The sequence below is a fragment of the Numenius arquata genome, chromosome 16 (assembly GCF_964106895.1).
Source record: "Numenius arquata chromosome 16, bNumArq3.hap1.1, whole genome shotgun sequence".
In the NCBI taxonomy this organism is placed as follows: Eukaryota; Metazoa; Chordata; class Aves; order Charadriiformes; family Scolopacidae; genus Numenius; species Numenius arquata.
Window position 1 is genome coordinate 2,654,916 of NC_133591.1, and position 21,343 is coordinate 2,676,258.

Here is a 21,343-nt window from a genome sequence, read left to right on the forward strand (position 1 = left end):
GCAGCTGGGCCAGGGCGCGGGGGGAAAGGGCTGCCATGGGGAAGCGGAGCTGTGGCTCTCCCCTGCACCCCTGGGAGCTCTGCATTGGCAGCAGCCACCCGGGGAGGTGGGTGGCCAGGCTGCCCGGGGGTCCCAGTGCGGTGGGTCAGCAGGGATGTGCCCAGAGGGTCCCCGACGGCGCTCCTGGGGTGATCATCCTGAAAGGCAGCGCTGGAGGAAGGCTCTGGGGAAAGAAATACAGAGGTGTCAGGGAGGCACTTTCCTCCTGGGGGTCCCGGTGGGGGCTCAGTGCACAGGGTGCAGCCAGGGCCATGTCCCAGGGCTGCGCAGGGCACTGACTCCTTGTGAGGGGATGATGGATGAGGAGCCCTCCTCTCTGCCCAAGAACACACCATCACCCCACACTGGAAAACCCCCCACCACACCCTTCCCAACAGCATCTTCCCCAAATATCCGAATGGAAGGTGACAGAGAGAGGCAGGTCCCTCAGCTCCCACTGCCCCAGGGTGACCATCTCCCCTCCCGCTCTTCCCCCCCATTTCTCTCCTCCATCGCTGCCTTATCATGTCTGAGATCTGGCTGATAAGGCAGCAGGGAAAAGCTGGGAATAGACACTTAACAGCCCTATCTCTCAGCACATCAGTTTATCCCCTCCATCTAAATGCTCTGAAATGACTCTCCCTCCAGCAACCGAACCCTGAGCCCTCCTGGTGGCTCTGCCCTGTGAGGACACGGAAGCCCAGTGCTCACCCAGGGCACAGTGGCGATGGTGGCAGGTGGCTTGTTTGATTTCACCAACCAGAGGCTACCGCTCTCCGGTCACGGGAGCCAAATGGCTCCCAGCACCTTCACAGCTCTTGGGAAAAGAGCTGGGTGAAGAGAAGATGCTCCAACTCCTCGTAGCCATGAGCGATGTTTGCTTGCCCCTAAACTCCATCCCTGGGCACCTCCATGCAGCGAGGGCACAGGGGCAGGCAAGGCAATGGGTGAGAAATGGAGGGGAAACACAAACCAGGCTGGGAAGCACACCGAGAGCCTTGGAACTACTGATGTGCGGCATTTAAAGCCGCTGATCAGGAGTGTCCACAGGTCAGGTCTCCACACCAAGCAGATGCTCAGGCTGGGCACGTGCGGAGGGTCACAGCCCTCTCCGGAGCACCGAAAGCGGAATGAAGGACACAGGCTCTCACCTGCATCATCCTTGCTAATGCTGCGCCCAGATTCCACCTCTGGGACGTGCCACCGTCTGCCCAGCCCCGGGCAGGGCAGGGGGATGCAAGCTGGCAGGAGCTGCAGAGCCAACAGCTCTCTGTCTGGGAGGAGATCCCAGAAACAAGGATGATACTGGTCACGGGGAGGGAGATGCCGTGGGAGCTCATCTGTAAAAGCATCGACTTGAAGGAGTAGGATGGGTTTATTAGCCGGGGAAGCCATCCAAGCCCTTCCCGGCCCTCCCTGCCAAGGTCCTGCAGGCTGTTAATGAATGTGCATTTCCCTACTGATTGCAATGGTGATGCGCTTCAGCTGGTGGAGCTTTGGCTGGGACCTCACCCTGCAGCTGTGGACCTTGTGCAGGGCTGGGAACACAGGGCTTTGGGGAGGGACATCCGCAGAGCGGACCACCCCGCCACCCTACTCCCTCGTAGCACGTTGCACGGTGTGCCCCGTCCCTGGATCTGCAATCCACGTGGCACATCACAGCCTCCTGGGAATTTTAAGATAACTTTCCTCCATCCCCACCGGCTGGCATCCCTCCAGACATGCCGACTTCTCCAGCCCGGGCCTCGGTAGGCAGGGCACAGCCGTGGAGCCGGTCCCAGGGGTGTTCCCTGAGGCCACCACAATGTCCCCACGGTGCTGGAGCGTGGCCGGGAAAGCAGGCAGAGCCCTGGCATGATCTGTATTCAGGGTGGCTCTCACCCTGACAGACGAGCCAGGAGCTGCCTCAGCGCAGCAGCCAGGCTCGGTCAGAAGCCGACTGACAAAGCCAGTGTGCAGGGGGGATCAGAGCTGGGGGGGGGGGGCGTCCAACAGCCTTGGGGTCCCCAAGCTGGAGTCGCTTACACCCCTGCAAGGGTGGCACAGCACAAACACTGCCCTTTTCAACACCTCAAAGGGGAAAAAAAAATCAGTGGGAAGCCATCAAAGCAGTAAGAGATCAAAGCCCCTGTGCCCACATGCAGCCTGCCGGGCCCCAGAGCCACGCGGCCAGGGAGCCTTTAGGCTACCGAGCCCTGGGCTGCATGGGGATGCTTCAGGCAGAGCCTCCTGCAGGGATGCAGCCCAGCAACCGCAGCCCTGATGCAAACCTGCCCAAACCCACCTTCTGCAGGGGTTGTGCCGGCGGTGGCAGAGCAAGGTCCCAAATGCCAGCACCCTTCCCGCCGGATGCTGCGTGTCCGGGACCTGCTGCCGGGCCGGTGGGTGCCGTCACCCTTCCAGCCGGGCTGCAGGCAGCGCCGGTGGCCCTGTGCCGGGATGGGGTCATTGCATAAAGCATCCCTGGCCCGAGATCCAAGAAAAGACCCGTCAGCTAAGAATAAACAGCGGAGCCGGTCCAGGAGAGTGGAAATCAATTCCCCACCGTGCTGAAGTTGTGCAGGACGTGGAGGCGAGCACCGTGCCAGGCAGCAGCGCCGTTACATAAGGAAGGCAGAGAGGCTTCGATGCAGCAGAAAGTTGCATCTCGGCAGCTCCGCGGGGGCCCCGGCATGGCCCGGAGGAGGCAGGTTTCGCTCAGCCCGGCCGGGATCCCCAGGCCGTGGGCCCCGCCGTGACGAGGACGCGTGGCGGGGCTGTCCTCGGCTCGGCACCGGCGGCATCGCCTTCGGGATGGAGGAGCGTTGGGGTGAGGTAGGGTGCCGGCTGCTACTACGGAGCTGGAGCAGGACCAGGCAGCCACGGGCGCTGGCTTGGCCCTTTCCTCCGGCGTGTGGCACCCCGGCGGTGTCACCCGGCGGGCTGGTCTCACCCAATGTGACGGTGTCACCCGGTGTGGCGGCGTCAGCCGGTACCACCGGTGTAGCTGCATCACCCGGTGTGGCAGGGCTGGGTGTCACGTCAGCCAGCCTGCTTGGTGGCACCTGCCACCGCGGTGTCACCCGGCGCGGCCGTGTCGCCCGGCCGACGGCGAGCCCCGCTGCCCCGGCCGGGCGGAGCCGGGCTGCGCCCCCCGCCGAGGGCACCGCTCCCCGCCCCGCAACCCCTCCGCGGCCTCGCCGTTTACACACACCCCCCCCCCCGATGCGGTGCGGTGCGGTGCGGTACCGACCTGCTGCCCGGGCCGTGCGGGGCCGCCGCTCCGCTCCTCTCCTCTCCGCTTCCCCGCCGCCGCCACCGCGGACCACAACTCCCAGCAGCCCGGGCAGGAGGGGCCCCGCACCGCCCCCGCCGGGACCGCGCCGGGGGCCGGCAGCTTGCGGGCCCCGGGCGGAGGCACCGCCCGCCCGCCCGCCCCCGCGCCCGCCCATCGCCGCGGCCTCGGGGAGGGCGCGCCGCGCCCCCGCACCGCGCAGCCGGGCGGGGTTGCGGCACCCGGGGTTGGGGGTCGGTTAGGATTGGGGGGGTGGGGTGGGTGCTGGTCTGCGGGGGAGCATCCATCCCGGCACCCCGGGACACGCGGTGGGGGCACACACACACACACACACAGAGTCCCCGGGGCCACAGGCGTCTGGGGCTGCAGCATCTGGGATGCAGGAGGTGGGGGAGGCACCGAGGGGGATGCAGGAGGACGCAGGAGGACGTGGAGGGAAAACTGGCTCCAGGGATACAGGCACTGGGGTCTGCAGCAGCAGCCGGGATGCCGAGGATGCTGGCCCCTGGGTTGGCTGGTCCCAGGGGTGGGGGCACGCAGGGATGCAGGCACCCAGGAGACAGGATACCGGCTCCAGGGACACAGACTATTAGGGATGCAGCAGCTGAGATGCACGGGATGCCGGCTCCAGGGATGCAGGGAGTACTGGCTGCAGGGATACGGGCACCCAGGGATGCAGCACCCGGGATGCAGGGGTCCCTGGTCCCCGAGGATGCACGTGTCTGGTGTGCAGGTGACAGGAGCACCCAGGGAAGCTGTGCCTGAGGTGCAGGCAGCCAGGGATGCCTCAAGCAAGGATGTGAGGGGATGCTGCAGCACCTGGGGTGGGGGGAGGCTGTTCCCAGGGGTGGTGGCTGCCAGGATACAGGAGGTGCTGGCCTGGGAGCACCTGGGATGCAGCCCCATGGATGCAGATGGCCAGAGAGGCAGCCCCCAGGGATATGGGCACTGCCAGGGGGTGGCAGAAATGTGCGAGTGCCCCCCGCCTTTCACAGCCCGTTCCTGCCACTCCAGTTAGGAAGGTCCCTCAGCTGGTAAATGACAACCTGTCCCCTGGCATCTCCTGTTCCCATTCCCGCTGTTTCCTCCCTCAGCCGTGGACAGTGTCGGAGCTGAGGTTCCTGGGCCATGGCAGCTTCAGCTCCTGGAATTTCCCTTCAAGACCCCGCAGGCAGCGGGTGCAGGAGCTGCAGGGCCTCGGCAGCCCCCAGCCGTATCTGACAGCAGCAGCCCAGCCCTTCAGCCCTCCTCAACCCATTTCCTACTCACCTAAGTAAATACTGTCAAATCCAGGGGCCTCAAAGGTCCAGCCCTTCCTCCACCATTCCCACGGGTGCCAGTGGGCTGCTGGGCCAGGGTGACAGCGGGCAGAGCCCTGGCAGCACTGCCCTGCCCCGTGGCAGAGTGCCACGTGGAGGTGCGTGGGACACGTGTCACCGCTCCCAGCACAGGGGAAGCCCAGCCTGGACGTCCGCCACCGTCAAGGCTCGAGCTGGGTGTTTAGGAGTGGAAGAAGGGCTCTGCTCAGCCCCTCTGGTGTGTGTGCTTGCTCCGGAGCCACCTCATCCCCGGCTACTGCAGACCTAAGTAAGCTTCACCTGGTTTTCTGCCCTGGCACATTCTTGCCTCCTGTCTGCCCCTGCGTCCCCCACCCCAGCCCTCTCCCCAGTTTGCTCCTGCAGGGCCCCAGCAGCGCTGCATGTTGCAGGGTGAAAGGAGGGTGAGTTTATTCCTTCCTGTTCTCTCCCAGACCCCTCTCAGCCTCACCCCGTGTCTCCTGCCTTGCTCTTGGCAGACGGCACATCCTTCTGTTGGCCGTCATGGAGTCTGCTGGCTCTCGGCGCTGGGCTCCGGACTCTCCCATCCTTTCTCCCCTCTGCCTGCCTTCTGCTCTCCGGCTTCTCCAGGCCCTGGTCCTCAGCTCTGCCGCTCGTCTCTTCTCTGCAGGCTGAGCTGCCCCTCTCTTTCTTCTGCCTTTAGGATGTCGCCTGGCTCTCTTCACCCTCCAGTGCAACAACCCCCTTCTCGACGCTTCACGCACTTCAGAATCTGATCTGCCATGCAGCCTTCCACAGCTTGGAGCAGAGAAGGGGCAAGGGGAGATCTGAGGGACTGGGGTCTCATCCTGACTCCCTGGAGCGCATTTCCTCCAGTAATGCTAAGCCCATAACACAGAGGTTTCTTGCAATACGTCCTGCGCCACCCATGGGGGCCCCACGCTGAGGGTGCAGGGACCCAATGCCTCTGCCCTCTGCTCTTCCAAGGGGCTGGCAGGGATGCTGCGAGGGTTAATCCTGCTGCCAGCCTCCTCTCCTCAGGTCCCTCCTCTGCCCTATCAGCTCCTCTGCTCTGGTTTGGCCTGGGTGATTCATCCAGCCTGGGGAGTTCAGGGGAGATGTCATTCCTGTGGGCAGGGGTTGGGATGGCTCAGTTGGGACCCCCTGAAGTGCTGCAGGGTTGAGGGGAGCACCCCAAGCACCCGCCCCCACAACACTGCCTCTGCACCCTTGCTTTGACAGCACCCACGGCCGGGATGCGGGATGGAGAGGTGGCTGCAGGATGGAGTTCTGCTGCTGGGGCAGAGCCTGGTCCTTCTGCCAGCACCTGGCCACCAGAAAGGGCCATTGGGCTCCAGGCAGGGACAGCAAGGATCTGGCAGGGGACAAACAAGCAGCGAGAGCAGGCACAGGAACCGTTACACAGCAGAAGGGCTGGGAGCAGCCCTGGGATGCGCTTGGCACGGCTCTGCCAGTGACACCCTGGCAGGAGCCCCATCTGCGTGGCAGCCTCCTGGCTCCAGTGATTCCTTCTCCCTTTTCCTGAGCTGTGCTCCTGGGGCAGACACCGCCCCGTGTCCTCCCCTGAGCCGCTGCCAGGAGGTGGTTTCAGCCAAAACTATGCTTGTGTTCTGCCAAGGCCAGGATTTCCCGGAGCGTCTGGGCTGGAGCTGGGACGGTGCTCCCAGAGGGGCCCTCCCTGTGCTCCCTGCTCCGAGGGGACCCTCACCGTGCAGCATCCTGTTCCCCGAGTCCCCGCCAGACCAGCGTGTGGCCAGGCAACATGGAGGATGCTCTGAGCATGGCTTTATCACTCAGCCCTGCATCCCTCCCTCAGCACTTCTGCCTCTGGGCGCTGCTCTGCTGCCGGCTGCCCCCCACTCTTTGCTCTTTAGTCATATTCCACCCTGCTGCTATTTTCTGACTCTGCACTGAAAGGTCCCAGTGCCAGCCCTAGGGCTCTGTCACCACTGACACCAGTGACCGTGGGCACCCGGTGGCCGATTCCTGCCTCCCGGTGCTGAGCAAAGCCCTTAGCAGAGCTGAGGGGCTGGGGGCCAGCTGCTGCCCCAGCCCTCCATCCTCAGCATGACACCCTCCCCCAAACTACTTTTGGTTCCTGCTGAGAAATAACCTCACGATTGGGGAAGGTGCGGGGATGCAGCCAGAGAACGGCTGCATGAAATCCTGCCGGAGACACAAGCCGCCCCCCCCGCACTGCGCTGGGGCAGAGCATCCCTGGGACTGGGCAGGGATGCTCTGCTTCATCGCCCTGCGATGTGGCTGGAAAGGAGGTCCCCGAGCTCGGGTGGGTGGGCACGGGGGTCCTTTGGCTACGTGACAGCCGGGGGACAAGCACGCAGCATCCTCCGCAGGGGAGAGGCGGGTAATGGCTGTGGCTGCTGCGCCCAGACAAAGCTTAATCCACAGCACAAAGCGCGAGGCCAGAGATTGGCTCCTGCTTTACGTCACCGAGGAGGAATGGCAGTATCAAGATTGTTGGGTTTTGGTGGGTGGTGTTTTTTTTTTTTTTTTTCCCTTCATTTTAATTCTCTTGCAATCTCTGTCCAAAAATAACCCAAGCTTCCTCCCCCGGGAATTCTCCACATCAGAGCCTTGGCTCCTTCGCCCCCCTGTGCATTAGCCTGACAGCTGCTACACGAAGCTATTATCTCGTGTCACATCATAACCCTTTTTAAAAGCACATTTTTTTTCAGAGTGCAGGGTTATTTTATTGTTTTGTGCGGGGAGGTGCAGGGATGCACAGGAGGAGGCCCCGGGTTTCCTGGCAGGGCAGCGGGTGCTCCAGGAGAGGGCATTTACCTGGATGCTGGGTGGGCTGTGCATCCCCATCCCTCCCCAGAGGGACTCCCAGAGTCTCTGCAGGTGTCAGAAAATGGTGTTTAACCTGTGATTTCCCTGTGGCCCTGCTCCTTGGCGAGGTGGTGACATCCGCCATCCTGCCACCACGCTTCCAGAGCAGGCACTTGGGCCGCCCCCAGGCAGGACACTCCTGATGCTTTTCATACTCCTCAGGGATGTGCCAGGGCCCCATCGGCTCCCAGAGGGATGCTTGGGGGGAAAACCTCCTGTGGGCAGGGGGCAGAGACGAGCCCCCACTGGAGCAGCTCAGTCCAGAGAGTATCCCAGGGAGAGGTGATGGGATTTTTCCCACCCAGCCACGAGATCTTCCCCGAGATGGTGTGGAGCCGTGTGGGGGGCAGGCAAGGCAGCCTCCCTTCCTCTGTGGTTTTGGGGAGCTGCCATGTCCCAGATGGCTCAAGTCCCGTAGGAGCTGCTGGGCGATAGTCACGCTGCAGGGTGAGTGGGGCACAGGCAGGATGGGTCCCCAAAGGTTCCCTGCATTGCGGTGAAATGCTAGCAGGGCTCCCCCAAACTTTCTACGCATCCTCTGTGACATGGCCATGGGTGTTCAGTGGGGTCCCAGAGGACCCAAACCCTCACCCACCCCACGAGGTATCGATGCTGGGCTGGCACAAGTGATGCTCAGGGAAAGGATGAGGCTGGGTTCAGGAAGGAGCCAGCGCTGGGTCCCACAGGGTATCCAGAGGAGGAGAGATGTCCCCAAGGCCATGTCACCTCACCCTGTGTCCCACCAGTGCTCGGTCAACTCCATCGCACGGGAGCAGGGGGACACCATGAGGTTGCCCCAGGGCAGGGTCTGGCCCCTGGAAACCACATTCAGAGCCAAGGCAGAGCCACCGGGCCACCGTCCTGCAGCGAGGCGTGCCACATGCCCAGCACTCACCCCTACACCGGTGCCACAGGCCATGCCATAGGCCTGCCTGCCCTTCAAATCTCTGCAAACTTATTTCAGGCATTTAAAAATACAGAGCAATTCATATTGAGGTTATAGTGAACGCTAGAGCTTCCCACGGAAGTACTTTATCATGTTCAAAAATATTTAATCCCAGCAATTTTCACATTGTTCTTATAAAAACAGACATGTATGAAGGGAAATGAAATGCTTAGTACATTTTTGGCACATTTTTTTTTTCTATTTTTTTTTCTTTTTTCTTTTTTTAACTGTTACAAATTACAAACACACATTCATTGTTTTTAAAGGAAAAAAAAAACCAAAAACCTAAGTCTCAGCTGTACACTGCAGAGATGCACTAACCATCCCGAAACTAAACCAGCCTCCTGTGGTTACAATTGCCGTTCTACAAGGACAAAAGAAAGACACTGGCAGCCAAGGACACGTCGGTGGCTTTGCTGTCCTCCCCAGGGCTCGGCTGGGGGGCTGGCAGCGTGGAGGACCCACTGAGAAGATGGCCCTTTTGGGGGGGGGGGGTGTGTGTCTGTGTCCCCGCAGAGGGGGAGCAGCCCCCCCAGTGTCCGGCTCTGGCAGAGGTGAAGGCAGCGAAGGAGCGTAGGGGATGCTGAGGCTTGAACTGGGGTTCACCTGGGATGGGACCAGCTTTGATGGGCTGATTTCTGCCTGTTTTGCTCCCCTCTCCAGGCTGGTCTTCCACGCTGGAGCCCGGCCACGCTGCCTGCCTTTCCTCCCCCCATACACCTCCACCTCCATCCCCTTGTCCATCTCCTGCCCAGCTGCGAGCTCCAGCAAGGTGCCAACCCCTGGTGGGGGCTTCAGGTGGGAGCTGCGATACCCAAATCTCTGCCCGGTGCTGTGCCAAAGGGGATTTTGGCAAACTGGTGGGAGCGGTGGCAGGGAGCCCAGTCCATCCTGCTTACCCTGAGATGCTACTGGGGGGGGGGGGGGGGGGGGGGGGGGGGGCAAAAGGGGTGACCTCCAGCCATTAACGGGACCAGGGTTTTCCTGGGAAGGGTCACGGTAAGCGTTATGAGAGAGGAAGGACTGGTGTGAGCAAAGGGATGCTGGCCACTCCCGGTGCCCAGGGAGGTTTCCCATGGCTCCCAGGCTGGGGAGGCGGGGGGGGGTGGGTGGGGGGTGTCACTGGTTAATGCTTCTCCGTAGAGCTGCGAGTCCTGGTTCGCTGCCTCTCCAGCATCCAAAGCAAAGCGGGAAAATAAAGCGGGATGTACCGTGTGCGATGCGGGCTGTCCCTTGCTCCCCGGGCACGGTGAGGGGGGCTCCGCACTGGCTGGCAGCTTCCCTGAGCCACACTCCACTTCCCTGCAGCGAGGATGGTCCCTGGACCAGTGGCACAGGAGCCCCCGAGGCTCCCCGGCTGGGGGCAAGGGGAACTGGGAGCTGTGGGTCAGGGAGGGCTGGACCCTGCAGCAAACCCTGCGCCTACCTCAGCTCCCAGCAATCAACTGCAGGCTCTTGTAACGGAGACACTTTTAAATTTTTAACAACATCAGAACCGCAAAAATCCCCCTGCGTGTGTGTGTGGGGGCAGTGCTGGGGGACGTGCCACCATGCGGGGTCGGGGGGACATGGATGTCCCCATGTCACCCCAGCTTTGCTGGGACCCGGCTCTGCCCCAGCTCCCGCTGCTGCCCGCACCCGGGGCTCTGCAGCACACCTATCGCAGTTTAAATAGAATAAATACAGTGAAGAAAACAGTAAAATCTTCAATAAAGAGGCAAAAGGAAAGACAACAGCAGGTCCAGGGGTCCAACCAAACTCCACGTGGTCTCTGGATTAGTTACTGAGGAAGTTCTATGAGAGCACATTAAGTTCGCAGCCGGAGACTCTCTTACCACTGTCCTTATATCGAAACTTCGTATTCTCTTGTTTCCTGAAAAGAAGGAAAAGCCAGTTGAGGGCAGCAGCTGCATTTCAGGATAATATTCCCATTCCCAGGTGACAAGAGAGGCTCCAAGTGTCATTTTTGCTCCAGGGGAAGTGGTGCCCTCCCTGCCTGGACCCCGCAGGCTCCTCTGCCTCCCCTTGCCTGCCGGAGTCCACCCGGCCCCTCGGGATGGATGGACAGGTATGGAGCCTCCCACCGTGTTACTCAAGGATGGGCTTGACTCATCCTGTTGCCACACTCCTGGAGAAACCTGCGCTTCCCCATCAGGATAGTCCCCGGGAAGGAAAGCGTGGAGCAGGACTCACCCCTGTCTCATAAATCGGGTTGTCAAACTCCGTTTCTACCGTGATCTGGCTGTAGGGGTGGGAGTACATGAGGGGCAGGCGGAGGCTGGAGTAGTACCGACACCTGGGGGACACACACAAGAGTCACTGGGCTGCACGGCACCCGCCCCAGAGCAAAGCACGGCCAGCCTCATCCTCCCACATCCTCCCCATCCCACCTCCCTGCCAGCACCCTAGGGATCCCTGATCTTGGTGCCTGGATATCCAGGACCATGCCCAGGGCATGTGGCTGGTGAGGGCACGACAATACTGAGCCAGCCCTGGACACGTCGCTATGGGGCTCTGCCACCAGCCCCCCCAGCCTCACTGGACGCCTCCTACCTCGTGAGATAGATGTACGCTCCTCCCAGCAGCAAGGAGATGATCAGCACTGGGATGAATATGGCCAAAGCCATATTTCCCCCCTCGAGCGATGTCTCTGCAGCAGCTTCTGCTACTAAAAGGACAAGATCTATTATGTCGGCATTTGCGAGCCCCTTGTGATCCCCCCCTGTGCCTCTGCCCCCCACCTCCCTCCTCCCACGCGGGCCCTGGCACAGGGCTCATATAGCAAACTCATGTCACTCACCTTCCAGAGCATGTTCAAAGCTGTCTTGATTCACTGGAAGAGAAATGGAGAGTTACTGGTACGTAACTAGGTTTGACTGGGTGCCAGCAGCTTTTGGTTGCGTGGGGAGCCCAGGCCTGGGGTCTCCTTGCACCTTTTCGTCCCAAGCCACACAGCAAACTTGTGATTTTTAATAAACTCTCAGTCTCTGTAAGCGAAGGCAGGGGACCGAGCGGGCTGGGCAAGTGGGACACTGGCAGGATGGCTCTGCCTGGGGTGGTGGTACCCTCCAGAGAGCCCTGTTCCCCAAGAGACAAGGTCTCCACGTAGTCCCATTAAATAGTAATTAAGAACAATTCCTCTCTGAGGCTTAGTGGCGATGGGAGGACTGTCCTGTGACCAGAAAGCGCACTAAACCCAAACTAGACCGGTGCCCAGGGGGTTCCTTGGGGCTGAGCTCTCCCATCTCAGTGGGTGCCTGAGGAGAGCATCCCTGCCGAGCCCGGGCAAACTGCTACGGGAAGCGGCAAAGCAAGAAAAGCAAGTGACATCCTGCACGTCCCACACTGCCACCGTGGTGGCCAGAGGGTTTTCTCCCCCTCCCCACGGCTCTGCTCAGCACAAATCCAGAAAAGCACCCAGGTTTCAGATGAGTTTAGGTCCCAGCTAGAGAACCGCTGGGATTCTGCAGCCAGACGAAGGTCCCCAGCTGTCCCAGGTTGGGGACTGAGGCTGTGGCTGCCCCCGCACCCCCAAATCCACCCCACACCGTTACCTTTGCAGATGGGCAGGGGTCCGCTCCAGTGGGATGGCTGGCCCAGGATGCATTTGATGGTAACTTCCCCCATGAGCTCAAAGCCCTCATAGCACATGAACGTCAGGGACTCTCCGGGCAAGTAGAGGCGCTTATAAAGTATTTGGTAGCCATTTTCCGGCAGTCCTGGGTTATCGCAGGCCAGCGACTCCTCGGCTGAAAGGGAACACATCCCGGGGTGAGCTCCAGGGCTCAGGCTGAGGGAGAGGAGGAGACTGGGAGGCAGCAGGGAAACACCTGAGATCTCACCCCATCCTGCTCTCAGGTAGCTCAAAGCTCTGCACCACCCCACGAAGATGGGGAAGGTCTTGGCTGCAGGAAAGGGCTTCCCATGACCCCCGTGAGCAGAGGAGCCATGGTGCGGGGGGGGTGGGTGGGGGAGACAGGAGAAACCATCCCAACTTACAGACGCAGTGCGGGAGCCGTGAGGTCCAGATGGGGGTCCCCGTCTCGCGGCTGTAGCAGGTCAGCAGCGAGCTGCCCTCCAGCACGAAGCCGGGGTTGCAGGTGTACTGGATGGTGGTCCCCACCAGCAACACCGGGTCGGAGATGAGGCGGGTGGAGTGCTCCACCTCCCCCGGGTCCGTGCAGTACATAACTGGGGAAAAGAGGGCGTCTGAGTGGGGTAGCGGGGACCAGGAGCTGTTAAAAATTGGTGCGGGTCTCAGAAATATGATGGGGACAGCAGGACGTTGCTCGGGGCACTTACTCTTTTCGCAGAAGGGGGGGTCGCTGCTCCAGCTGAGGTCCCACTGGCAGGTGAGGGTGTCGCTCCCCACGATGTCGTAGCCCGGGTCGCACTGGTAGGTGATCTTGGCCCCTCTCACCAACTCCGTGTGTGATGTGGTCTTCCAGCCATTCTGGATCTCGGGCAGGTCAGAGCAGGAGTCGTTGCGGGACACCTCTGCAGCCAAGAGAGATGCTGGCTGTCCCCCACCGAGCAAGACCCCACTGCAGAGCCTTCCTCGGAGCTGCTGCATGGGGACACACAGGTCCTTACTGAATGCCTGTCCCTCCCTGCACCGTGCATGGCCACAGCTGGCAGCCCTGTCCAAGGGTGGCATCCCCTGGGCAGAGGGAAGGGACAGTGGGGCAACAGTGGGTAATGGGGGCTCTTTGAAGCCTCACAGAACTGTAGGGGTTGGAAGGGACCTTCGGAGACCATCCAGTCTAACCCCCTGCAAAGCAGGGTCACCCAGAGCAGGTTGCACAGGAACGCAGCCAGGTGGGTTTGGACTATCTCTGGAGAAGGAGACTCCACACCCTCTCTGGGCAGCCTCTTCCAGGGCTCTGCCACCCTCACAGGAAAGAGGTTTTTCCTCATGTTGAGATGGAATTTCCCAGTTTGTGCCTGTTGCCCCTTGTCCTGTCACCGGGCACCACTGAGAAGAGCCTGACCCCATCCTCTTGCCACCTGACCTTTGAATATTGTTCAGCATTGATGAGGTCCCCTCTCAGTCTTCTCCAGGCTGAAGAGCCCCAGATCTCAGCCTTTCCTCATCAGAGAGGTGCTCCAGTCCCTTGATCATCTTTGTAGCCCTCTGCTGGACTCTTTCCAGTACTTCCCTCTCCTTCTTGAACTGGGGGGCCCAGAACTCACCAGCCTTGACCCTAAAACCAGGCAGAGGACTGTGCCGATGGAAACAGGGCAGTGTCCTTGCTGGGGTCAGGACAAAAGGAGCAACCTGGGAACACCAGGCTGAGCCCTGGCTGCAGGAGAGGAGCAGTCACGGTCCTCAGATGCCGCAGTCATGGCATGGCTGGTTTGCTCTGGTGAGGGGCTTCTCCCTGTTCTCCCCAACCCCGTGCCCACCAAGGGCTGTGCCCACGGCTGAGTCTGGCCGCCTGTGCTGCAGCGCATGGAGGATGGGACCTGCAGCCTTCGCAGGTGACCTGCATTGCAGCTTGCTCTCCGTTTGTGGTAACTGGAGCTGTCAGCAGCGGAAGGAAAACACGCTTGGAAGAAGTCTGGCAGGGGGAGAGAAGCTGGAGGAGAGGCAGGCAGCAAGACCGCAGGCAGCCAGGGCGAAGAAGTGCCCTTCCCAGTCCTTGTGTCTTCCTTGGGCATCAGCTGCCCTGGTCTGGCAGACATGGCTGCACCAAAGGATGATGTAAATGGACATCTCCAGATGTAATCTGAGCATCTCTGGAGCAAGGAGCTGGGAACATCCATCTCAGGAGCCCACCCAAGGACTGGCTTCAGTGACCTCTCCCAGGAGGAGACCTCACTGCAGTGCCCTAGTACCATCAGCTTCATGCCCTACGAGTGTGCATGTGGGAGGATCCTGCAACCCTACTTCCAGCAATTTCTTTCCCTGTTCTGCTCCACAGTTGCACTGGGCCGGACCAGGGCTAACAGGGACCAAAAATGCCACTACCTGGAGGAGGGGAGACATACGGGGACACCCCAGAACTGATTGACCCAGGGAACTGCAGTGAGGCTGGGGGTTTCTGCAGGATGTGGAGAGGAGGACTGGTGTCACAGCAATTCTCCCCACTTCCAAACCCGGCACCTGGACAACACGGTCTGGCTGTGTCATGGTCCCCACCTGCACTGCAGTGGCAGGGGAGGCACCCAGCACCCCACTCTCCCTACCTATGTAGTTCATGATGAATCCTTGTCCCTTCCCAAAGATGAGCCCGGCAGGGTCTGAGTGGAACTGGATGGTGAGGTCGGGGCTGGAGGAGTAGAGCTTCTGGGGACCGCTGCTGCCGACGTACTGCCCCAGGATGTGGGCGGTGAGCTCGTCCCCGTCATAAATGGTGAGGATGTCGCTGTTGGTGAGGTTCAGGCTGGAAAGGAGAGCTTGGTTAGAGAGCAGCTCGGGCAGGGACCCAAGGCAGGACACCACGGTGCCGGGCTCAAGGAGCATCCAGGTGACCACTTGACCCAGTGCAGCGAACGTGCCTCCTGTCTGTCCCCATCCCTGTCCCTAGGCAGGCTGGGCGAGCACGGTGGTGCTGGCCTGTCCTCGGTGGGTCAGCGGTGCTGCCGGTCAAACGGTAGCCCCATAACTCACCCCAGCTCCGTCCTCCCCGCCGAGAGCCGGGGGTGGCTCGGGAGGGAGAGAGCCCTCGCCCGCCGCCCCCGATGCCGGGGAGGTGCCGGCGGCTCCGTGGGGCAGGGGGGCCCCAAGCCCCGCGATGGGGTGACACCAGCTTCACCCCACTCTGCCCCACGGAGTGGAAAAGCCCAGCCCCACCGCGGCGGTCGCCTTTGCTGCAGCGCTGGTCGCCGCGGCCAGCAGAGAGCAGTGGCGGCCCACGGATTGGAGCCGGGAGCCGGAGCGGGAAAGTCTGGGATCCTGCCGGGAAGGCAGAGCAGGCAGCAAACCCTGCTCCAGAGCCAGGGCCAGCACCGGCAGCAGCCTCCATCCACCCCCTTTGCGGCAGGGATGCGGTTGCCCCATGGGAGGGAGGGGACGAAGGACTCTCTGCTGGGTCCCAAGCAAAGGGCAGGCAATGGCTGCACATCCCGGGGGGGGAACATTGCTCCAGGGATGCCAGCTCTGCTGCCAGGCTGTCTCTCTTGCCTCTGCAGCCCCTGCAAGCCCCACTGCTGGTAGCGGGAGTGTGGGTGAACCGATGGGATCACGCCCAAGGGTGGGCACAGACATCGCCTTCCCCTCCTTGCCACCCTGCCTCATCTTGCAAGCCAGCATGGCTCACCAGCGCTGGGGAGCACGGCCAGCACCCAGCGCTCTGCTACTGGGCACCTCAGGAAGGGTTGGGGCAGCAAGAGGTTGGGGCAGGGACACCATGTCCTCCCCTTCCCCATGGGCAGAGGACCAGGATGCTCCCGGTCCCACCTGAGGAGTCTCCATCATGTTGGAGGCTGAAATAACTTTCCCAGCGAAGGCTGGACTCCTCAACATGGGCAGGATCCATACCCCTGCCCTCCACCTCTAATTCAGCCTCGTTTGGAGACGCCTGAGCTGATCCCCCAACGTTTTATTAAGAATGTTCCTGGAAGGCGCCCAGCTAATCCCCGTGGCAAGCTGACATTTGTAGTAAATCTCTGCTCTCTGTCAAACACGATTTTCCCAGTGACATTTATGCCTGATGACTTCAAATGGCTTGGCCTCCAGTTCTGCTCAGCCCAAGCACCCACAAAGCTGGGAGGGGTTCACTGGGAGCTCTGACGTGATTTTACAGAAAGCTTTAAAATCTTTATGACTCTAAGCCCCTTCTTAAAACACGCTCTCCTCTTGAAAACCCAAAATAGCATCGAAGGAGATTCCCTTTGCATCGGCAGCATTATCATGCCAAGGGCCTCCAGCCTGGCATGGAATCCCCTACCTCTCTGACCCCTGGCATGGGGGGTAAGGGATTCCCACCCCTGTGGTGCTCTGCTCCCTGCAGCTTTCTGTGCCATGTCACTGAACGGAGTGGGCTGGCAGTCAGGAGGGGAACTGATGCATTTTGTGAAGACATGTTGGTCTCCCCCAAAAAAGAAGGTAGGGCACAAGAGGGAGAGCTGGGCAGAGCCTCCCCGTGCCCCTTGCCCTCCCTTAGGCATCCCAGTACTCCCTGTATCCCATTCAGCCCAAAGACTAAGCTGCGGTTTCCAGCTCATGCATGTCCTTAGGCTTGTCTAGCCCCAGAACGAACCAGCTCGTGATGGAGCTGCGTGCCACTCAGAGACGCACGTGGCCGCATGCTGCTGTGGCATCATTCCCTATGATTTTGCCCCAGAGGAGCTGTCTTGGGAGCAATTAACTACTGCAAAGGATGGTGTAACAGCGCTTGGAACTCAAGGAGCAGCACTCGGTGCTGCCTTGGACCTCCCCCTGGGTGCCGAGTACATCACAGGGGATTAGGAAAGCTCCAAGGGGGAGAACAGGGAAAGGTTCGGGGAGCAGGGATACTGCAGCAAAGTGGGCTGAGCACTGTTGGGGCAGAGACATACACCGAGGTCCCGGGCTACTTACAGCTGGATGTCCAGGAAAAGCCGCTTCTCCTCACCGACATGGACCCTCCAGATGCAGTCTTCCCCCTCCGTGTAGGGCTCCGGCCAGTTGGGGGACAGGATCACCCCAGCCACGGCGGTCAGCTCCCCCCCACACATGGCTGCGGGGAGCGAGAGGCAGGCAGGGCTCAGCCGGGGTCCCCTGGGGTGTTCGTACCCACCACCCAGCATCGCCCCAGTGATGGGGACAGGGGACTGACCTCGGCACAGCGGCTCCGTGTCATTCCAGTATGGGTCCCTCATGTTGACACACTCAATGACGGCAGGACCCTGCTCCAGGGAGTGCCCGGGGTCGCACGTGAACTCCACGGTGGTCCCCAGGTTGTAGGTGGGGTCGGAGGTGGTGAAGTTCCCATTCTGGATGTAGGGCTCGTAGCAGTGGCCCCTCTCAAAGGCTGGAAGATAAACCCCCCCCCATTAGCCACAGGGGCATGGGGCTGGCTGGGGGGAGTTCTATCTTCCCCTGCTCCTCACACCCTCCGCTCCAGGGGTGATAATCCCCAGGCTCTGCCTCCATCCCCAGCTAGAAACCCTTCCCTCCATCCCCACCACGCATGGATGGCCTCTTCCACGGTGTATTTTACAGGCAATTAGGATTAACAAGAGTTTATCTGCCCTGAGCCACGCAGGCTTAACCCAACCCCACTTCCATTGTGTACCAGCATCAGTAACACATTTGCTGCCTTGCCAGTTGCGGTATTTGCTGAGCAATCTCCCCCGGGATTACTGTGCGTTATTGAGCTTGCTCAGAGGCGAGGGGCTCCCGCGGGACTGATCCCGGCAGCAGGATGCACTTAAATGACAATCGGAGCAAATCTGTGTGAGCTTCCAGGGCTTGCCCAGTGTTGGTCCCCGGAGGAGCTGCTCTGATACCCCCAAGGCTGGCATGGGCTCGGTACCCAGCGCTACAGGGGTCGAGGGAAGGGGATAGACTGGTCATTTGGTGGGGAAGGTCGCCACAGGCTGTGCGATTCCCACAGCAGCCTTTTCAGCTCGGGTTTGGAGGGGGTCCATCCTGGCCAAGACACCCACTGCCCCATGGCTGCCCCACGGCAGGTTCAGGAGATGAGTCCCGTGGATGCTCAGCTTACCAATGAACATTTCTGTTGGAATAAATGACATTTAGCTATTTCTTTGCCTATTTCTTGCAAGGCAAATGTACTGCCCAAAGCTACTCCAGCCCCAGGTGAGGTTTGGGTTCCCCTGGGTGCCTACAGTGACATGGGGATGGCGGCACCAGGTAGCACTGGTGGCAGGGAGGAGCCAAGACCCTTTTTACAGCCCTATCTCTGTTAATTGCCCACATGCCCTGAGGCTGGGGAGCGTTGGCTGCTCTTAGGGGGACCAAAATGAGAGCACAGCACCTTCAAAGCGAATGTTGAAAGCCGTGGGAGCCGCGGGCTCCTCCGCGAGGAACTCGATCCTGATGGAGGAGCCGTCGCTGATCACCCCTTCGAAGGGCACGCTGTCGGCACGCAGCGAGTCGTAGAGGACGGCGGACTGGTTCGTGTCCCCGCTGTACACCACCATCCTGCACGGGAGGACACGGCACGTGACATGGAAGGAGTGTCCCCACGCTCCCCCCCAGGAACATCACCCAACCCCTCCTCCTCGCCAGCGCCTGCTCTCTGGTGACCCCAGAATAAGGCATTTTAAAGAAATTGTGCAAACAAAAATTCACCAACCAGATAAGTCTCTTTTACTGTGTCGTAAACAGGGGCTTTATTCCTTGATTTTACTACAAGCCATAAACCCGCTTTACTGCCTGTTACCAGCCTGAATGTTGATGCTGTTTAAACACAAGCACCAGCACCATAAGCGTGTGCTTTGCGTTACAGATGCGGAGAGCGTGGGATCTGCAGCTTCTTGCACCATGGTGATGAGCAGGGCTGGGCATCAGGTGTTCAGGGGGAGGAAAGGACAAATATGACACCGCACGGTGTCACCCCACAGCCAGGGGACCGGCAAGATCCCCTGGCATGGAGGCTGGTGACAAGGGCTGGGGTTCTTTTGGCTCAAAGACCTGTCTTGCCCCCTGAACACTTGAATCAGGAACCTCCTCTCCTCCTCCAGGACCTCTCTCTGCCCCCATCCCCACCATCCTCTGGCTGGCAGCCTCCTCCGTGCTGCACCCCGAGCTGAGGTTGGTGCTGCCTGCGGGGACACCCATAGCTTGGACACCAGGAGGGCAGGAGATGTGAGGTGGGAGAGCTGAGACCACCTGGGAGCTTCCAAGCTCCAAGCTTCCAAGTATGTGTAGCACCCAACAAAGCACCCTGCACCTTCTCAGTCCCGGGGGTGCAGGTAGAGGGGCTCAGTGCAGATCTCACCACCAGTCAGCATCACCCGGGCACACCAGAACGGCTCCTGGATCCTTACCTGTCCTTCTCAGTTAGCAGGAGTTTCTCGAAGTGCAGATGCAGCTTCTGGCCCGAGGGGGCCCCGATGGCCCACACGCAGTACATGCTGCTGGACTGGTTGCCCGTGTAGCTGGGGGAGAGGACGCGGCCGATGGTGGCATTGTGGACCGTCCCACCGCAGGGCGCTGCCAACACAGAGCACAGCTGAGATGGGCAAGGAGACAGGGCATGGAAAGAGACCTCTAATGGAAGGGTACAGGCAAGGTGTCTGCACTGAGGGCTTCTGCACAGCAAAAGGGATGAACCCCCACACTGATGCCTGCCTGGCTCTTCTCAGCACTCTTTAATTCACGAACCTCTTGCCTGGGCTTGGCTTTGCTTTGTTTTATGTATACGTATAGATGCTCACACATAAAATCTATAATTTCCTTTCTCCTACCTGCCTAATTAAGAAGCAGATTGTGCTGCCACTGACGTGTAAGCCTGCAGTACATCAGGTTTTGCAGACCTGGGCGTTGCTTTCACCCTCGCCCAGGGACCGTATTCAACTCGCGGTGCAAAGAAGCAACTCTTATTTATTTATTATTTTTTTTCTTTGGGGATCCCAGTTTTACTTAGCACTCAGGCTAATTAGCGAGGAGTGTACCTGAGCAGATTGGCTCCGGGCTGCTCCAGTGTGGCCTTGATGCGTTGATGCACGTAAGCACCCTGGGACCCTGCAGCTCGTAGCCCAGGTGACAGTGAAAATGAGCAATTCCGCCCGAGTGCAAATCCATCACAGTGACGTCTCCGAAATCAGGTCTCCGTGGAAAGTTGCAGCTCAGCATAAACACTGGAACAAGCAGGAACGTTTCAGAGCTTGGGGCTTGTCTGCTCCAAGCCACCTCGCGCTGGGGACATGCTGGATGTCCCCACGGTGCCACGGACAGACCTCGCTGCCGGGTGCTGGCCACAGAGCATCGACAAACCACCACGCTGCTACTTCTCCCACCCTCCCACCTGTTACTGCTTTTGCTCAGGCCCAGTTTCTATTTTAAAAAGAATTTGCTTCAACTCATCTATTTTTTATAGCTCTTCAAGGGAAAAAAATAGACTTGGAGCCTGAGCCTGTGCAAGAAGAGCCGCTGCATGGGGACAGAAACAGGGCAGATGTGAGGAGCAGAGAGAGTTCTGGGGTCCAGGACATCGGGGGACATCGAACCCTCTGCTCTAGGCACAACACAAGCTACTGCTTGACATCCCCCCCCCAGCCGAAGCTCTGAGCACAGGCATGCAGCAAAACAGGAGCCCAGCATCCTTCCACCCCTGAGCCCCATGGTTCTGCCACCCCAATCCCACCCCTCCTCCTTGTCACCCCTGTCAGGGAGGCACCCACCCTGGTAGTGGAGCTGGAAGGTCCCCACCACCTCATCCTGGAAGGTGCGGAAGTAGACGGAGATGGTGTTGGTGGGGCTGCGGATCACCTGGCCCTCCACCAGCAGGGTCTGGTTGGCCAGGACCACCAGGGCATCGCCGTCCACCCCGCGGATGGAGAGCACCTCCCCGTCCGACAGATTCACGCTCTTCACCTGTGTGGGAGCAGAGACCCGTGAGCTGTGGGGGTGGAGGTGCGGGTCCCGGTGGGGTGCCAGGTGAAGAGACACATCCCAACCCCAAACACATGCATCACCACAGCCACTCTGAGCACTGAGGGCTCGTTGCAGACAGGAGTTGCTTGCCCAGTTGTGATGGAGCAACCTGTGACCTGCACGAGCCTGGGGGGACCCCCGTGAGTGCTGACCCCTTCTCCTTCCCCTGGGACAGCAGGCGCAGGCATCTGGAACCTCTCCTTTGAGACACGTTTCAAAGCAGGATGCTCTTGTGCAGCACAAGTTGACCCATCTCCACTTCCCTGCTGAACCCGGGGATTGTGGGTCAAGGAGAAGAGAGCAAGACAGGAGGAAGACGGAGGGGTCCCATAAGTCACTGGTTATGGTAGTGGTGGGGCCCCAACTCCACTTGCATCCACCCT

The 21,343-nt window shown here is 60.3% G+C and overlaps 1 protein-coding gene across 1 annotated transcript in view; it reads right to left on the minus strand.

Annotated features, from left to right (window-relative positions):
- Positions 1 to 10,253: 10,253 nt before the first annotated feature.
- Positions 10,254 to 21,343, minus strand: part of SEZ6L (seizure related 6 homolog like) — a 48,596-nt gene continuing 37,506 nt past the window's right edge. The window contains exons 4-17 of the mRNA XM_074159777.1: positions 20,708 to 20,900; positions 19,979 to 20,164; positions 19,352 to 19,517; positions 18,337 to 18,503; positions 17,173 to 17,367; positions 16,935 to 17,073; positions 14,600 to 14,796; positions 12,713 to 12,907; positions 12,410 to 12,601; positions 11,965 to 12,159; positions 11,211 to 11,243; positions 10,964 to 11,078; positions 10,604 to 10,706; positions 10,254 to 10,283 (exon numbers count right to left, since the gene is read on the minus strand). Of these exons, the coding sequence (XP_074015878.1) occupies positions 10,254 to 10,283; positions 10,604 to 10,706; positions 10,964 to 11,078; positions 11,211 to 11,243; positions 11,965 to 12,159; positions 12,410 to 12,601; positions 12,713 to 12,907; positions 14,600 to 14,796; positions 16,935 to 17,073; positions 17,173 to 17,367; positions 18,337 to 18,503; positions 19,352 to 19,517; positions 19,979 to 20,164; positions 20,708 to 20,900 (2,106 nt within the window). The remainder of the gene's footprint in view (positions 10,284 to 10,603; positions 10,707 to 10,963; positions 11,079 to 11,210; positions 11,244 to 11,964; positions 12,160 to 12,409; positions 12,602 to 12,712; positions 12,908 to 14,599; positions 14,797 to 16,934; positions 17,074 to 17,172; positions 17,368 to 18,336; positions 18,504 to 19,351; positions 19,518 to 19,978; positions 20,165 to 20,707; positions 20,901 to 21,343) is intronic.